We start from the raw sequence: 18,714 nt of genomic DNA on the forward strand, positions 1-18,714 counted from the left end.
TCGTGTATGTTTTGAATGTCTCAATCTCACGCAGCGCTTCGTTCTTATTTCCTCAGTAATTGACAGGGTATATTTTTGATAGGGCCCAGTGAACTGGAACCAGAATATATCGAAATTATTTATCCGTATTGAGCACAGTAATGTTGTTGCATGAATGAAGTTATGCATATAAAACAATTAAACACACAATGAGTTCATGTATCGTTGTTATACACATACAATTGCATGTGACATAGTGATTGTATGGCAGAATGCACATGGACTTTTAACGTTTTAACTTTAAGAAACTGCTTTCATGTCATATAAAAATAAACAATAGAATATTAGAAAACACAAGTTGGCAAACCAGGTTTGTATTGTTATATATCTACCCACAATCTTCATGTCGGTGTACTACTGATAATTGATTACGGTACGGTTTATGGCAATTTATTTTGCAGCTAATGTTTAATTTTTCGGAGCGATGGTCAGAAAAACTTTAAAGCACAAAGGATGACTTGTGTACTCAATTGAGAGGAAATTCATAAATATTTATCATGTAATTATTTGTCAGTCTAATGTAATAATACATATTCATCATGCAAGTTTTTTACTATGCGGGATACGTGGCAGCTTGTAAGGTAACAAACCATATAAGAGTATATCGTACACACATTCATGTATTTATAAGATCACACAAGGACGTCAAAAAACATTAGGATTGGTGAACATAACTACACTTTGTCATAAGTAACTTGGATTGAACCTAAAGCGCAAATATGGGGTTTATAGATGACAAAACATCACAGAATGAAGTCACGTATCGTTGATTCAAATTCATTATTCACTCGGGGTCAATGATGGAAATCATGCGCAGATTGGATGCAGAAATAAGAATAAATAATATTTCATTTTTGGAATATATAGTAAATTCGACCGAATTCGTGAATTATATTTACACAACCCAGGTGAGGGAGGGTCCAGAGCTCTTCTTGTGTTGGTCTTTAGTTTTTGCGATGGTATTTCTAATATATTAGGTGTCTTTAATTTTGTTGTTTTTAGATATTAGTATTTTATCGGCACAAAAGAGCTATGGCTCCTCCCGCGTACTTGCGTAACACAAACGAGGACAAAATGACGTCACTGGAGCAGGTATTCCCGATGGCTACTAAACACATTCTTTTGAAAGAAATGTACAATTAAATGTCTTGCCATGCATGTAGGATGTAGATAAAAATGACAACTGAAGTAAATATCAAGAGGTCCATAGCAAACTGATTGTAGCAGACGGTCATTTCCTGGCGTCTAGCTGTTCCACTTTCGGAGGGAAGCTCTACTACAACGACGTCATTCAGCCGACTAATTTTGTTCTCGTTCTACCTCACAAAAATGACTTTCATCACAGTTACGTAGGTTTAGCAACCTAAATCCCGCAAAAAAAGCTCCAAACAGATAATTTTTGTCATGGTTTTCGCGCTGGTGAGTATTTAATAAACATGCTATAGTTTACAACGACGAAAGACCGACAAAGGAACAGCTATGGGCTCACATCTATATACTACCTTGTATGTTTCGAGAATGCTGTTAGTAATAAAAGGCAGTGGAGTGTATTTTATTCCAATTATTATAATACCCGGAAATGGCAATAAATTGTATATGCGTGAAGTGGTACCATTGGTCACCGCTTGCATTACAGTTGCTCGAAAAACATTCACAAAGAAATGATATGCAAAAACTCGCTATTTTTTAACAGCAAACGAATCATAATGATATTGTTGTTGACATCAATACAATCGTGTACGTCCGTTCGTGCACTGACCCCAAGTACTGCTTAGTTATCCTCTGATACCGATTGACCAATGAGAACGAGCCATTGCAGCGCAGGCTATTATAATTATTGATTAATGAACATAGTGTTTTATTAGCTCAAGATATCTCTATGTTCAGAACTAATTATTATCACCAAAGTTTTTCATGGTGAAAATAAACACAATCTTAATTTAGCACATGCGTGGAAAGTGCATGGGAGATTACAATCTAACGAGCGGAGGTGAATTAATGAGTTGGTAAAAATAGGATTGTGTGAAATAAGGGGCTAGTTTAACTTAAATGGTATACGATTAAAATAATTGTACTATTAAATGAGAAAAATAAAACACGTGTCTAATGAAAGCGAAACTAAGTGCATACGTAGTCTGGCAATATAAACATTTAAACATCGAACAATGCATTATGTAATCTGTAAGTAGTGACGTACTATGTGAAATAAGATATGTGTGAAAGTCTTTGCACATAACCCACGCCACGGAATCAGCGTATATACCCTCCAGGCTGTGAAGGGATGTTCTTGTTGGAATATATGATAACTATCATCTTTCTATACAATTTTGGAAGGGAACTACACACCCATAGAAAAAGACTTTGTGAATATTGCCATCAGTATATTTTCAAGATGTTTGACTTTTAATTTAATTTTATTTACTTTGTAGACACTCTGTCAAGTGCTGGGATTCCTGACCACACTGTGCTGCATAAACTCAATAATATCTTTGGTTGCCATAGCATTGGATCGCTACTCCGCCATCATACACTGTTTGTATTACGCATCAACGGAACATCGTCGCCAAGCTGTTGGGATACTTATTTGGACATGGCTGCATGCTATAGTGTGCAGCGCCCTCCCGGCGCTCGGGTGGGGGAAGTACGATTACATGCCAGCGAGATTTGCTTGTTCGGTAGACTGGACACACACACCTGGTTACACCGTATTCGTCGTTGCCTTGTGTTTCATCCTCCCATTATGTGTAATTTTGTTTTGTTATGGAAGAATATTGCGTGTTGCTAGGCAACACGCGCGACGAATCAGTAATGTTCATTTACATCTAAGTGCGAGTCGACAGAATTTACATCCAGTGATGGCCAGTCCGTCGTCTGTATTTGGAAGGGACAATGCTGCCTATGACGTAATAAGTTATGATTTTGTAGCAAATATGCCCGACGCAGACACGCTATCAATGTCCAGCAGTGGCGCTGCTACCGTCAATGAACCATCTAGAAGTTTCCGCTCTAAATCACGTGCAACCAGGCGACTGTTCTTAGTAGTTTTTGTGTTTCTTCTCTGTTGGTTGCCGTACGTTGTCTTACATCTATATCGCATGGCTACCGTGGTTACTTGTAGAGACTCTTCGGCATCACCTTTTCTGGCTACCATGACAACATGGATGGCTCTTATGTCTTCTGCTCTCAACCCAACTATTTATGGTTTTGGAAACCGCAAATTTCGCTCGGCACTTCGGCGACTGTATCGTAAAGTGCGTCACAGGCACTGCGAGAGAAACCGTGTCGAAGAAATTGAGACGATAAGTCGCCGTCTCAGTGCCGTAAATATACCCATGTGGCGCTCTCGATCTAGTTCAACGGCGTCCTCACTCAACAGTGACGCAAGAACACGAACGACTCGGCTTGCTAGCTTCGGAGCTGTGTCATCTTTGAGTGCAGGTTATTTTACTGCACCCCACGATCAATCACTTCAATCACGGGCGATTCGTTCAGGTTCGCTACCCGATACGAATCGTCGACTGGAAGCAATGTCACAGTTTACAACGACGGGACATTTTTTAGATGTTCCAAGACCCGCTTACGAAGATTTACTAAATTCTGATGCTCAGTCCAAACACAAAAAAATAAGGATTGCAAAGTCATTGACAAATTTACCAGGCTGGACAGGAAATGATGAGGATGCAGCATTTTATTACGGCACGACAAGTGACAATTCCGAAAGAGTCGGTTCACCTGCTCCAAGACGGAAACGATCGCGATCAGAATCGTTTGTTAATGTTACGTATCTGAGAGTACCAAATATTGTTCATAGTAAAAAAACATGTAACTCTACCAACAATTCTCAATCATCAAGTAAACAATCTGCCCCAAAAGTGAGAAACAGTTCTCCAAAATCTAACGTACCAGTAACTATAGTTACCGTACATAATCTCGACGAGGACGGCTTGAGTGAAAGTGGTTCGAATATATGAGTAGTTCTTCGTAGTCGAGTGCACGCGATATTAATAAATATTGTGAATATTGTACTTCATTTATATAATAAATATATTACACTAGTATTATCTTGTTCAGTTCGTGTGTATCCTTATAACATCATTCGATTCAATTGGTAAAACACTCCAGTTCATTAAAGATACGTATCATTTATGTTATTAACAGTTTATACTGTTTCTGATGACTTGAATTCAAAGTCTACGGCATGCGAAAATGTTTGCATTTTTCAAGTTATTTTTTTATGATAGAGGTTTTGAAATTACCTATATTAAACAATTAGGCAACACTGAGTTAATATGTACGAGTAATTAAAAGAATAATATATGTATAATTCAACTTCCTGTATTTAGTGGAGTAGCATGTACCTATTCTAAAAGTGCTTAACCGTATCTGTTTGTAATTGTATAATGACTCCGTGTTTTCCGCAATGTACGTATTGTATGCAAAAACGTGTCGACAACACATTTGATTAACAGGAGCTGGTCCGGGAGTTACTGAGGAGTGGTCTAAAACTGTGTGCTATTACTTTCTGATAAAAGTAAGACAGTTGCTGAAGACAGTTGATGCAGACCCAAGGGATCAATAACAAATTACAGCTGTAACAAATGTGAATTATATAATTTTTATCCAAATAACACCCTTGACAAGAAAATATATGCCATATACGTACACCGACAATGTTGTTCAACTTCACTTGGTCTTCGACGATATGCTCCATGCCTAAAATAATTATTGTCAACTTCGTATTCTTTCTGGAAACATTTTTCTAAATTCAGAAAAGGGTCACGCCAGTTTCAATGCAGTCATCTGAATTTTTTTTATATATTTATTTGAACTCGATAACTCCAAAGGTATCAAAATTCTTTTCGTGAATGTCAAACAAAAGTAAACGGATACACCTTCGGTCGAATAGTTTTACACTACAAGTATCAATGAAGCAGTATATATATATTTATAAATCACCACTATCAGAATTAGTTTGTTTATGACGTCATAGCTTTACATTATCACATGATAATGCAAATCTATATTCGCAAGTAAATTTATTTCAACAAAAATTCTCAAATTTAATTACATTTATTTGAGACTGATTAGTGGTGATTTATAACAATACTCCACAGCTTCATATTGTTTTCGGAGAAGGGTCTAGATGCAATCACATTATCTTGTCATAGGCCAGTCTCATCTAATATGCCGCTGTGGAGGATGAGTTGTTTTAATGTGGCAGAACATTGCCAAAATACGTCTCTCGGAATTTGTATTTCACTGGCCAGTAATATAGATCCCTATATAGAAATCTTTAAGACTGATTGTTTTCTAATCATCGCATGATGACAACCATAGATTTAATTTTTGAGACATTTACAGTAAATGCAAAAAATAACATTTAAATAAACTAATATGTTTTATTGCTGAACTGAATTGTTTCAGCGATGCCTAAAACATATTTAAAAAAATTACACAGTTACTCAATTATCAATTACAGTGCCCGGGGTAAGAGATGTATGAACATATATAAATGAGGAATACATTTGTATATATATATATATATATATATATATATATATATATATATATATATATATATATATATATATATAATCAATCAATCATCGCAATTCTGAGAAATGATATTCTGATTATATATATCTCAGAATTGCGAAAATGTACATGTTATTTGCACGACTTTGCTCATCACGTTGCAAATCCTTGGGCTAAGCACAGTCTGTAGGCAGAGTTCCTTCCAAAAATGTGCCATTCCTCCGTTAAGAAAAATAAATACCATATCTGAACGATGCCCGGGTTGTCACAAACTACATGTACATCCAGAACGAAAATTGAGACTTGTTGAAGAGTTGTCATGGTATTAAGTGCACAATCGGAGTTGAAACGTGATTAGTAGCGAAATGAGAAAGCCGCCAGACTGGAAGGAGATACAAAATAATGAAGGAGTATCAAATTGGATAGCAATATAGATTGAATCAGTGAGAGGTAATACGCCAAAGCAAACTGAATTAAAATATCAGGGTGAACTGTTCAAGTCTCTGTCGACTTGGTTACTATTACATTGATTGTATTTCCCGGGCATGTGCGTCACTTCTTGTTGCATACGGCATTTAATGGGCACGCTGATCAGCATCTCCTCGGTAGCGACCGACAGACCTTCGAATTAATTTGGGGAACTATCTATATACAACCACAGTCCATCAACACCGGTGTGGAGGGACTGTGATACACCAGTACTTTGTGCCAAGAGTTTTGACCCGCCAGTTTTCAAGGGAATCCAGCCTCAAGAAGTGACAGATAAAATCTTAATACCTCCGCAACTAAGTTGCGTTTTTGCCGGCGGTCGATGGTTCGTCTGTCCATCTGTCAGCTAAACTTGCAAATAGAATCTTGTTTAATTTTGTTTTTTTCAATAAAGTAAAATATCGTGTGTAGATGGGGAAAGCCGAGTCATGCTAAACTGTAATTGTGACATGGTATTTTGCATCCAAAATGGCATTTTTATACAAATACACAACGATAAATATTATGCGTATATGTATATCATCTTGATTCTAAATAGTAAGAAAACGATTGGAGAAATGCTCGTCGTATCTTACAATGGGGCATGCCTATATTTTATATAAATGTCAGTTCATTCCATAATTTACAAAAAATATGAAAGATCTCGCAACTATTTTAATTCCCAGGAAGATTTCTCCTGAACGCAGATATTCTTCGCACTTGTGGTGTATCCAAGTAAAACAGGTCGATACTATTAGACTTTTAAATAAATTCCAATAAAATTATTTGCTAATGTTTTGGCGAGAAAACGGCCTGGAATGAATTTTCCGATTTGTTTATTTACATCGATTTTTTTTATGTTTTATCTATTTTCGTTTTAATCCGATACGGCCTACATATTTATATTATGTTCCACTCCAGTAGTAAACAACGCTACAATCTATTCATATATACCATATTAACCGCGGCTATAAACTCCATGATAAAGATTTAAAATAATTCCGATCCTATTATTCGCTTAAAATATATGCACAGTCCCTCGAGAACTGTGGTACATGCATCTGAACAATTTAACGAGCACCACCACTAGCTAGTATGCAATTAGGCTTGACGTCGGGTCGCTCATTACACAAGTCTTATGTACGTATCGTGTTTAACTGAACCAATAAATACTCGCGTCACGTTTATGTCTAGGGAATAACCAAGTGAGGCCAGGACACTCTAAAGTATTTCTACAACCACCCAACGAATTTTTGGACATCTATATATATTTTTAATTTGCAAAACTTAAAACTCTGCCAAGTTGAAATTGGGTGAAGCAGGCGATACGACGAGCGATAAATAAGTGCATCGGATGAGCCAGGTAATGTACTTTTGGGCATTTTTACTGGTTCTAGAACCTACCGACAACGTTAACTGTAAAGTACTCATTTTTTACCCAAGTCGCTTCAGTGAAAATAGCCACAATGTCTTCAGCAAAAATAAAGCATTTTGAAATAAAGGGAGTTGATTACGTGTAGCTTCGATTACTTCAATCTGATTTTAAGTTTGCAAGCACAAGCTCGCTACCAAATAAAAGCATTCCATGAACGTTTATACGATTCATTGAAAATGTGTGTGGGAAAAAATTAAGTATGGATTTAGCATTATCTGAAAACAAGTGCTTCAAAGTTACATTTATTTCATTAAACTGTATATAAATAAATTAGATTTGAAATTAATATATACACGGAATTTGAGAAACCTATGAAATGGATATAAATTGATATAGTAACGAAGAAAAAATCGGATACAAGGCCAATTTCGAAAGTGCGATTTTGCCGGTACGCGATGGCTCGCCTAACACTTTCGGCTCTACATCTTGCCAGAATTCCGATTTAGTGCATTCGAATTCCGTGTTGCTGTAAGTTTCGTCTTCTTCTAAACAGTCACAGGTCAGAGTATCTTTCACATAGAGGCTACGTTTGGGACATCCGGCAAACGCGAACGAAGCATGGTGTGCTGTAGACAAGAAAAAATAGAAATTGTCATTGCTGATACGAGACCACTTAGTCTTGACATAGATGAATAGTTTTGCTACAATATCAATTTAACGACAGTTTCCATTATGTAGTTGGTGTGCATTACTTCATTTTTGAACATTTAGCAATACAACTGTGCTGTCCAACATAGCAAGGAAATTCGAAATAAAGCGACAGACACTGAATGAAACGTACCGGTTGGCTCGTCTGCATAGTCTATCGCATCTCTTCTATCGCGACCATCTAAGAGTTCAGCACGTCGAGCTAGGGCGCCAGCTGAAAGTCGATGCCCGGAGTACACGGCGCTGTTGACTACGACCATTCCTTTATTTCTGAAGTCTTCGTTTACCATCTTTATGGCTGCCCTTTTCTTTCTTTTTCTTTTTCTTAGTTTCTCTTCGAGTTTGAAAACTGTTGTAATAGTGTATTCTGATCTCTCCTGTGCGAGGGCGGCGTTCGTCCAGTCGATGTTGTACAGTTCATTAGTTGTGTCATAAGAATAGCTGTCCAGCATTTGCTGGGTCGAGCTGTTGCCTGTTGGAACCCAGTTGTCTTCAGCCAAGTGACTCGTGGAATAAATCTGATCATTTCCATCACTATCGAGAGCTACGAATCTGAAATCGTCGCTTCGATACGCAATGTATCGATTTCCTGTTTCCACATCGAGGCAACCCTGTAGAGATACCAGAACAAACATTTAGTTTATATTCTGTAACGTAGACATGACGTGTATAAAAGTTTTCGAAAAAAAAATATCTAGTGTACGCTTACACCCAATAAATTTCTAGTGTCATCCCGGCACACCATGAACAGGGTCAACTCTAAATTGAAAACGTCTCTGAAGAATTCAGGCAACATTCTGAAAAATAAATAAAAGATTGGATGAGCTACACGTAGTAAAATATTTACGTGCATCAGACGTCTGTCGTGGTGAATTTGAAATTAGCTTTGTAATAGGATATCTAACACTTACTGTATCTTCATGTTAACGCTTTCCAGATGATTGACTCCCCGATTGCCTGCCCTCACACCACCTCTGAGATCGTTATTGTTGGCTCCAGTAATACTGAGTAAATACAAACTGGGATAGTCTTTATCTGCATCCCGTACTACAACCACAGTCTGTAAGAGAAATTAGCATTCCGTTGAGCAAATACGCGTCTGCATAGAGAGATGCGATTATGAGATGTCTAGGATAGAAAATAGAGTAGTTTCAAGTGTTAAGGTGGCAGCCTTCGACTTTATCGCGGGAAGACTCATTCTGGAAGAATCTGCTAATTCAGAAAAATCTGAAGAAAAGGCATTATTCTTTGAATTTGGGAAACTCATTTTTATTGACCGACACAACCATTGACACATGCAATACATCTATAAGCAAAGATTACGCCATTGGTCAGTTAGAAAAAAAAACATAAATAAATTACAAACATCGATAATTAAATATTAGGACCGTCACTTGACTGCGCATAAAGTACTCCCTTTCCCTGCACACTAAGGGTAGTTTATTCACAGTGATTAAGACTTGGCGTTTACAGTTGATCACGAAGTACAACGATCGAGGCCCAGTTTTAATGACCGACTTGTAGCTGAATTTCATGGCGCGGTAGGGGAGGGGCAACTCACCTGGATTGTAACGTCCAACGTAATTTCAAAAAGAGAGGAAGATGTCAACACACAACTACTCGGTGGGTCGGTTGTAGTTGAGCTACACTCTAATTGCTCAAATTGGAATTTGAACACTCCTACAATTAAAAGATCAAAAAAAAAGTCGTAATGTTAAGCAAAGCTGCAGCAAATTTTTTATACAAACTGCCTAATGACAATCTTATTGAACACACTGACACCATCGAGTATTTGTACGAGTTTTTGAGAATTGATAGCAGAAGTATATTCCCATTACAACCTTGGCACTGATTTCTGTTCGATATTATTTCATGGCGCGGTTTAGAGATTGCTAGCGAGACAAATCGCATTGTCCCGTTTAGCAGTAGACGCTAACAACTTACCAGTTGCATCAATTGGTACATCACTTTCTACAACGGTATCATCAACATTTAAAACTACGACAAAGTTCCACGTTTGTGTACATTCACTGGAATAGAACAGAGTTTTACTACAGAGAGGGGCACACACCAGATGGTACATTGAGGAAAATGGTCAAGTCCAAAATAGAAATTCTTTGAAAATACGAGGTTACATCGATATTAAAATAAAAAGGACACTGGTTTGGATTCGACTTTTAAATCTATCTTAACACTTACTTAGGCGAGACAAAGACGCACTGCTTTGGACCCGCCGTGTAAACGATTTCGTCACCAGTGTCATTGCTAAATGAATTACCAGAGTTCTCGGGCGTGTACTCTTGAGTGTCGGCTTTAAATTGCAGGGCAAATCCGTCAACGGCGTTTGACTGAATGACCGTCTTGAACTGTATTTCTATCGTTGCTTTATTAGTGAGTGGTTCGCCATTGGCATCAAAATATGGAGATATTATGACGTAGTCTATTATTGGTTTCACCAACGGAGAGGAACTGATTACGAAGTTTGCAATGGCGATTCGGGATAACCTGTATATTAGCGTGATACTGGAAGAAACTCTTGCCATTCCCTTACTGGCATCTGCGTTATCGACTGGGCGCACGTTAGTCACGTACATAGTAGTGTGATATTCTATGGTGTCTGTTGTATTCATATAGGTCCAGATGTTAGTCCCAGTTGTATCGGTGCAGTTGAAAAAGTAACCAAGATGTCCTGCAGAGAGCAAAGGATGGAAACGTCATACGAATTAAAAACATGATGGCACAGTGATAATAGATGGGCGGTAATTATGACCATGTGTCAAGACGTGATCCGACGAAAGAAAACTCGTAACATAATTTACTTTATAAACCCCTGTAACCGCACGCTAAAGTTGTTTTTTTACTTCGAAAAAAGAAACTTCGAGAATGTAATGCACGACGATGATTCGGCGGCACTCATTGTTCGCACTTGTCTTAACACGTGTGCAATAGCATGGTTGGCAATTCCATTTAACGATCACGTCTAATTACCGAAACTACTTGTAACGTACGTACAACCCCATACAAGTGTCGTATTTTAAATCCATGCATTAGTTATTAATGCCGGCGGGGCCCACCAATAGAAATAGGAAATAATTACTCGCCTTGATATCGCATAGTGTAGTCTCTTCTGTCAACACTATTACCGTACTGGTCGTTAGTATTGTAGCTCTGGCCCCTCACATAATTCGTGAACAGCCGTTTTCCGTCGGACTTTGTGGCCGACCTCAGCGAGACGTTTCTAGTTTCGAAGTTACCGGCATCGGAGAAGTAGTAGGCTGGCCCGAAGGATGAAAATCCGCCATCTGCCAGAATGTTTGAACACTCGCCAGTGTTGTCAGAGGTTATGTCGCCCGTATCGGGATCTACCGGCTGGTTATTTTCGTCAAAGTCGTAAGGTTGAAAGTCTACCACCCAGAGTTCCGAGGTTCCAATAGTGTCCTGTAGATATAAAAAATAAGCTCAGTGCGATAGGATTATAGTAACAAAATATTGGTAAATGTGCGAAAATGGACAAGAGTCTGTAGGAACCCACAACGAACCTCAACTCTACCAATCCCAGTTGTAAATACCCCCCTTCGGAATAGGCAGTTATCTGGAGGCGCATATACAATGACAACATAATTTCCGACCCCCACCATTCGAGCAAAATCCCCCAGTGACGCACAACTTACCTCGGCTATGACTTCAAGGGTCAAAAGCTGATTATCAATATTGAATTCTTCCACGTAGATTTGACCCATGTTTCGAAACAGTACGTCCTTTATTTTGTCATCTACAACCTCGCCCAACTGGCTTTGGCCACGAGAAGATTGCAAACGAACAAGAACCAGCATCAACGCAACATAGAACGGCCCGTACATCATCATGGTTCACTACAGAACAACAACTAAAATACATCACAAGAAAGCGAACTGGCAACGAAATGGACTTGAATTGAATTGGCTGTCTATTTATAGCCGCCGTTGTGGCCAGGTGGCCAAAAGCCGTGCTACATCAGTAAGCTGTGATTGAACAAAGCCAGTTTAACATATCTGTGATTGGACAAAGCTGTGATTGTACAAAGCCAGCTAACATATCTATAAACTGATATTTTGGTAGCAATGCGACATCAAACATACAACCTGGCACAGATTTTGTGGAATCGTTACCAACATCTAGACGTATTTCAGTGCAGTACACCCATTCACGCCAAGGCAAATTACTATTCACAATTATATTGCAGTTGTTTGATAGGCTGCCTAATACATCTGCTGAATGTTCGTATTAATCTTGTCTCACACGAGACCAAACTTCACTAATTCATATCAACATGCATCGTGCCGGGATGGAAGTATATCCTAGTTTCTCAGACGTTTCAAAAAATGAACTTAGATTCACGGTTTACAATTTGGGATAAGTGAACAACGCAAAAAATCTCAAATTTGTTCAATACTGTGAAACTATTTATTTTTACTATTTAGATGTTTGAGTCTGTTCACTGTGTTTTAAGTTCACGAACTTGGCAGAGAAACAATAAGTTACTAGTATATTTCTATTTTACATATTTATGTGGATTTAGTTAGCTGGATTTTACTTATCAGCGAAAATAGCGATATTGAAACCCAGTGATTATTAACGCCTTTACAAGTATCATTGAGCTGATAAAACAATTATAAATGGTAAGCAAATGAATTGAAGTCAATTTAATGACATTTATGTCTTGGCATCATTAGGTTTAGGGTTTGGCATGTCTGTGGGTTGATATACTGCATTACCTATTTAGTTAGTGCTAATGCCAACCCCTCGGTAAATAAAAAATAACTTAAGATAGAGTTCAATTTCATCGCATCGTTCTAGTAAATTAAAATTAACTTAAATTAAAGTTGAATTTCATGTCTGAGCATCGTTCTAGTGAATCACCAGGAAGTCAGAAATTGCAATTTACATGTGGGAGGTTCAATTTATTTAATTTAATTTAAACCGCGTTGTCCGTCACAGCAATGGCGCCCTCTTGTGATGATTGCTGGGAATACATGTATAGCCCACATTTACTTCCGGGTTGTCCGAACAAGACGATGAATTTCTACCACACCGCATCGGCATTTATATTTCTTTTCTTAATTGCGTATCTGCTGTTTGTTGTTCTTTGCTGGTTGGGCATCTTATAGGTCATATTTGTCGTCTGTCACGCAACAGCCAAACCTAAGAGGGTTAATTAACGAGATAACTCGTGCCTGCAAGCAACCATGGTCAACTCAAACACTGTAACGCCACCTCCATGTGAAGATCTGTTTGGCGCAGGCTTAGCGCCTTGACAACGTAAACAAGCGGGTATGTCGTTATTTACAGTCGAGAATTGCGTTACATTGTCACATAATACGTTGTTGTCACACTATCATAAACTCATTATAGACGATTATGTAAAACCATGGAGGTAGAAAATTTCTTTTCTCTTTTATGGTAAAACCTAGAAATGGGGGGGGGGGGTCTCTTTTTTTTAATGTCAATGAATCATGTCTGATTGTACCATTAAACATTATACAAATGTTCACCCCAACAGAGGTGGAGATACAGTTCGCAACCCGAAGAGCATATTGTCAACTGAGGCGAAGCTGAAGTTTGAGGGTCACAAAAACTGTATGTCTACTGCTGCTGGGGAAACATTTATATTAATTATTTGGTAATTGTGGTGCTCGTGGCAATCTTCCAGGGTAGCCTTGTGGAACTGAATGCGTATGCATGAGAGTTTAAAGAGCAGTGATGGAAATTTACCGAGTTATATTATTGACAGCTTTTTTACCTTCATAGTTTTATGAACCTAATTTCAGCAGCTTTAGCCTAACAAAGTGGAGAATGGGTAACCATGCAGTGGCATGACTGTCAGATGCCCAGGTAATCTTAAGTTTCTTAGTTTATAGCTTCAAATTTTCTGCTTGAATATACTTAGCATGACCTAATAAAATTATGATGAACAAAATGACAAAATTGTAATTGAAGATTAAAAAAAATAAAATTTCAGTGGTCATCTATTTACATACTTTATTTGTATAATTTTTTAATTGCAGACAAAATGGTTTATTCAGAGGAGGGACAATAAAGACACCACCAGTGATAGTAGTTATAGACACAAACAGACGATCTCAGTATGGGCTGAATATTTGTCAAGCATATGGGACATAATGGAAAGTAGTGGTGATATACCAGAACAAAGTGAAATAAATGATTCTATTTAATCAGAGGTTATGGACAAATCAGTAGTCAGATATTCTGAAACTTGTGCTACATGAATATGCTACATTGCTGTCATGTGAAGATCTTGGTTGGAAAATAACACCGTCAATTGGCCTGGACTGAAACATTCATAGCAATATCTCTGTTTTTGTATATAGTAAATATAGTAGTTCACTATCATTAAAAACAAAGAAACATTTGTTTACTGGAAAAGAATGATGCGTTTTGGAACATTTTTCCCATTCTCCAATTTCCCATGACAGCCATACATGTAGGTAGCCCTCAAAACACTACATATCATTTTTTTTAGTTTAGGTCACTGAAAACAAATTTTGAGATAGGAAGGGAGGTTTCTGCTATAGAAAACAATTGTAAACTACTTTTTGATCAAGTTGTTTTGTGGAAAAACTGTGACCAAATATTTTTATTTTGTTGCCCTCAGCGACCGACAAAAAAATATGAAATATCAGGTCACGCTTTTTTTTTTTTTTAATAGATCCAAATATTAAAAACTCACCATTTTAAGCAGTAAAAAAAGTGTTTGATAAAGCTGGACCTGGACCGTTGTTTGATCCCTCGGGGGGGGGGGGGGGGGGAAAGTGGTGACTTTGAACCTCAGGTTGATTTGTATTTAAATACAAAAGACTGAAAAAAAAACACTTTGATTTTTGTGTTTAATATCTAGCATGCATTCTAGCATTAATTCCCATATACCTTGGCTATTTACGATACCCTTAGTTTTCATGAGTTTAAAAAAAAAATCTGGCCGACCGACCGACCCAATTTTTTCAATTTTTCGACTTGAGGGCAACATAAGTTTTTTTTTTGGCCTAACAGTAAACCCAACCCGACTTGCTGGATTTCAAAGATTTTTGAGTTGATGTTTTTTTAATGGTAGACAACTACCTTAAGATAGAGATGCAGGTTCGTGGGCACTTGGGAGTGAAATTTTTTTTTTTGGCTTTTTATTATCCAAACAGTCTTGGCTATAGACTGTTGAAATTTTGTAAAATTGTGAAAGTGGAACATACTCAAAAAAACGATTTTAAAATATAGATAACAGGTGCAAACATTCTCTCTTTTGAATGCTTAGCAAGATTTAGCAAGGCTGTACATAAATAATAAAAAAGAAACATGGTGAAAAAAGAAATGACGGGATCTCCATATTATGCACTATATTTAACTTTTAACAAAACGATAATACATTTAAATTTGGAACTGTTACAGCCATTTTAATAATGAGCATTAGCAAACTTCTTACTGAGTGAATTGTTATGCAAATTAGCAATTATCTTAGCTACTTTTTTGTGCACATTCCAGAACTTTAAAAAAAATAGCTCCTAGACGCTTTAACTTTTTGTTTTGAAATTTGCACAAATGATTGACAATGTGTTTATCTTCAAAACGCCGTCGGGGCATTGTTTTTGGTTGAACAATGTTACAACAATCGTACTGACAACTAGCCTGGGTGTTAATTTATGCATAAACTTGAAGTAGTGAAATTTGAGCAGCTGCCCTGCAAAATTGACAACTGGTAGACAGTTTCCAAAACGACACTTTCTTTATAGTAAATAGATGTAATTTTGACAGGAAACAGAAGCATGGTTTAGAAGCTATTTTTTTTTAAATCACTTTTGACCAAAAAAGCACATTTTTGTGCATAATTTAAACTACAGTGTCCATAAAAAAAATACTAACAAAATTTTAAAATTCATACAATAAGCATTCCGAAAATATATAGTTTTTTGGACAAGGGAGGTCATCTTGGTTTCCTAATTAACTAATTAAAATACCTGTCAAGTAAACTGTATCTCTACCTTAAGACTTTTTAAAAGTTACCCAAAAAGCAAGCTTTCATCTATTCCATTCATGTTCCAATGATGAAGGCCGAAACAAGGACTTATGATCTTTTGCGTTTTGATTCAAATTGGACAACTGGCGGACATTTCATGGGTTTGCACATCTGGAGTCATTTTTCATGCAAGACATATGCATATCAAGTTTATTTGAAATCTATTATTGACCAATTGGCTAAATTTAAAATGACCAAAAATCTCAATCAGTCCTATGCATTTCATATATGTTCATAATTTATATAAATGATGACTTCTTGAAAGCTAGTAGACAAATAAGATTTGGTATGTAGCTATCGTGGATAAAACTTTATCAAATTTATTCATTTCATGATAATCCAATGATTCTCTTATTTTCAGCAAATATTTTTGTACGGTAATTTGTGATCAAGAATAATATTTGTCACTTCTTATAAATTGTTACCTGTACAAATGACTGACCAGATTGCTCTGATATGTAGATTGGTTAAAGCTTCATCAGATTCTGTGACAGTCTGATTTGTTTTCCTATTTTTTAACAAATTTTTCATTTTTGTTCAAAAATAATGTTTTTGAGTTCTTGAAAAGTGACGTGGCAGATTGATTTTATATTTTGTATATTTTTGATTGAACTACTGATTTTTTATTATATTTCGCAATTTGTTATTTATATTTCTGGTAAGAAAACAGGGCTATTTCAACTTGTTGGACATGCATTGACAGATTTTCTGCAGATTTCGTATGCTCATGGAACATGCATTTTAGCTGATGCACATCATATTTTTTTCATGTTTCGATTCAAAATTTCCAACTGTTGACGATATTCGTTTTTGTTTATCTAAATACTGGTATTTCAGATATGTTCAGAGTACACCTCAAACTGTGTACATCTATAGCATGACATAAATATGCAAATACATCAGTTTGTTATCCAATCAAAGGTCACTGCTGGCACAATTATGGTATAAATATGCAAATGTAGTCAGTTTGTTATCCAATCAAAGGTCACTGCTGGCACAATTATGGTATAAATATGCAAATGTAGTCAGTTTGTTATCCAATCAAAGGTCACTGCTGGCACAATTATGGTATAAATGTGCAAACGTAGTCAGTTTGTCATTCAATCAAAGATCACTGCTGGCACAATTATGGTATAAATGTGCAAACGTAGTCAGTTTGTCATTCAATCAAAGATCACTGCTGGCACAATGATGGTATAAATGTGCAAACGTAGTCAGTTTGTCATTCAATCAAAGATCACTGCTGGCACAATTATGGTATAAATATGCAAATGTAGTCAGTTTGTTATCCAATCAAAGGTCACTGCTGGCACAATTATGGTATAAATATGCAAATGTAGTCAGTTTGTTATCCAATCAAAGATCACTGCTGGCACAATTATGGTATAAATATGCAAATGTAGTCAGTTTGTTATCCAATCAAAGATCACTGCTGGCACAATTATGGTATAAATATGCAAATGTAGTCAGTTTGTCATTCAATTAAAGGTCACTGCTGGAACCATTATAGTTTCTAAATTGCACGACAGTCGGGCATTTTGAAATGTCTGGAACCACATCTCTCTCATGCATCTCATTTACAAACTAACTGAAAGTCTGAAACGTTCATTCTTGACTAATTCACTCTGCATAGATTCTTTTTAATTGATGACAATTCTCAGTGAATGATTTTTGTGATGAAAACAATGTTAATGTACTACAATTAAAAAGGATAGTTTCATGTTTTCTGTCAATTTATCAACACCTTTAAAATCAAGTAAAATATTGATCAATAATTATTTTGTCAAACCACTGGTCCTGTTTGCTTAAAATGCACAAAGATTTTAAAGGAATGATATTACCTTGTTTTGTTTGTTTATTATTTAATTTATTCAGTTGCTTGTAACATGCACATCAGCTGCTATTCGTAGTAAAAGGTCATAACAATCAAAATCTATTGTGGGCAGAAGGCCAAAGGTATGGGATTCAGTCTGGAGACTGTAGCTAAATGTGGTATCATATTCTGGGGTTGAGTAGCAAATGAACCATTTTTATTTTTACCAATTTATCCATAAAAAAAATACTAATGTATAGATGAGGTAGACAGGGAGGTTGGCACCAATAACCTACCCTCTCCAAATGAACATGTTGTTGAGTACGATTAAGTAATATCAAGCAATATCAGTGACTAAAAGCCATACATCACCGAGAATACCAAAACATACTACCATATATACATTTAGCTTGTTTGGTGGTCAGACAATTATTTTATTGATCAATTTGAAAGTGAATACTTTGGCTATGTATCACCAATGTGTGATTTCATTTTAAAGTCTTGTGCCTACAATTTACATACATGCGAGAACAAAATTTGTAACCCGTGACATCAGATATATTAAATGCATGTTGTACCGGTAATTTTGTTGTCTTGCCGTAATGAAGTGAAGGGAAAGTCATAGTGGTAAAATGCAGCGGCGGAAGAATCGTAAACTTTTTTGTGGACACAATAACTCCAATAATATTCAGTCGATTTCTATCAAACTTGTAT

At 36.6% G+C, this 18,714-nt stretch overlaps 1 protein-coding gene and 1 long non-coding RNA gene across 2 annotated transcripts; one reads left to right on the forward strand and one right to left on the reverse strand.

The window, feature by feature from the left end:
• Nucleotides 1–7,703: 7,703 nt before the first annotated feature.
• On the reverse strand, nucleotides 7,704–12,044 carry LOC102807321 (uncharacterized). The gene is made up of 9 exons (XM_006818250.2): nucleotides 11,797–12,044; nucleotides 11,227–11,563; nucleotides 10,325–10,814; nucleotides 10,070–10,155; nucleotides 9,687–9,805; nucleotides 9,037–9,185; nucleotides 8,835–8,922; nucleotides 8,259–8,736; nucleotides 7,704–8,043 (listed from the first exon to the last, which is right to left on the reverse strand). The coding sequence occupies exons 1-9, from the start codon at nucleotides 11,989–11,991 to the stop codon at nucleotides 7,787–7,789; spliced, it is 2,199 nt and encodes a 732-aa protein (XP_006818313.1). The 5' UTR covers nucleotides 11,992–12,044; the 3' UTR covers nucleotides 7,704–7,786.
• Nucleotides 12,045–13,132: 1,088 nt separating this feature from the next.
• LOC102807444 (uncharacterized) lies at nucleotides 13,133–14,551 on the forward strand. The gene is made up of 2 exons (XR_013421124.2): nucleotides 13,133–13,435; nucleotides 14,170–14,551. It is a non-coding gene; the product is annotated as an uncharacterized LOC102807444 (long non-coding RNA).
• Nucleotides 14,552–18,714: the final 4,163 nt, after the last annotated feature.

The sequence above is a fragment of the Saccoglossus kowalevskii genome, chromosome 4, assembly GCF_978046115.1.
Source record: "Saccoglossus kowalevskii chromosome 4, keSacKowa6.1, whole genome shotgun sequence".
NCBI lineage: Eukaryota > Metazoa > Hemichordata > Enteropneusta > Harrimaniidae > Saccoglossus > Saccoglossus kowalevskii.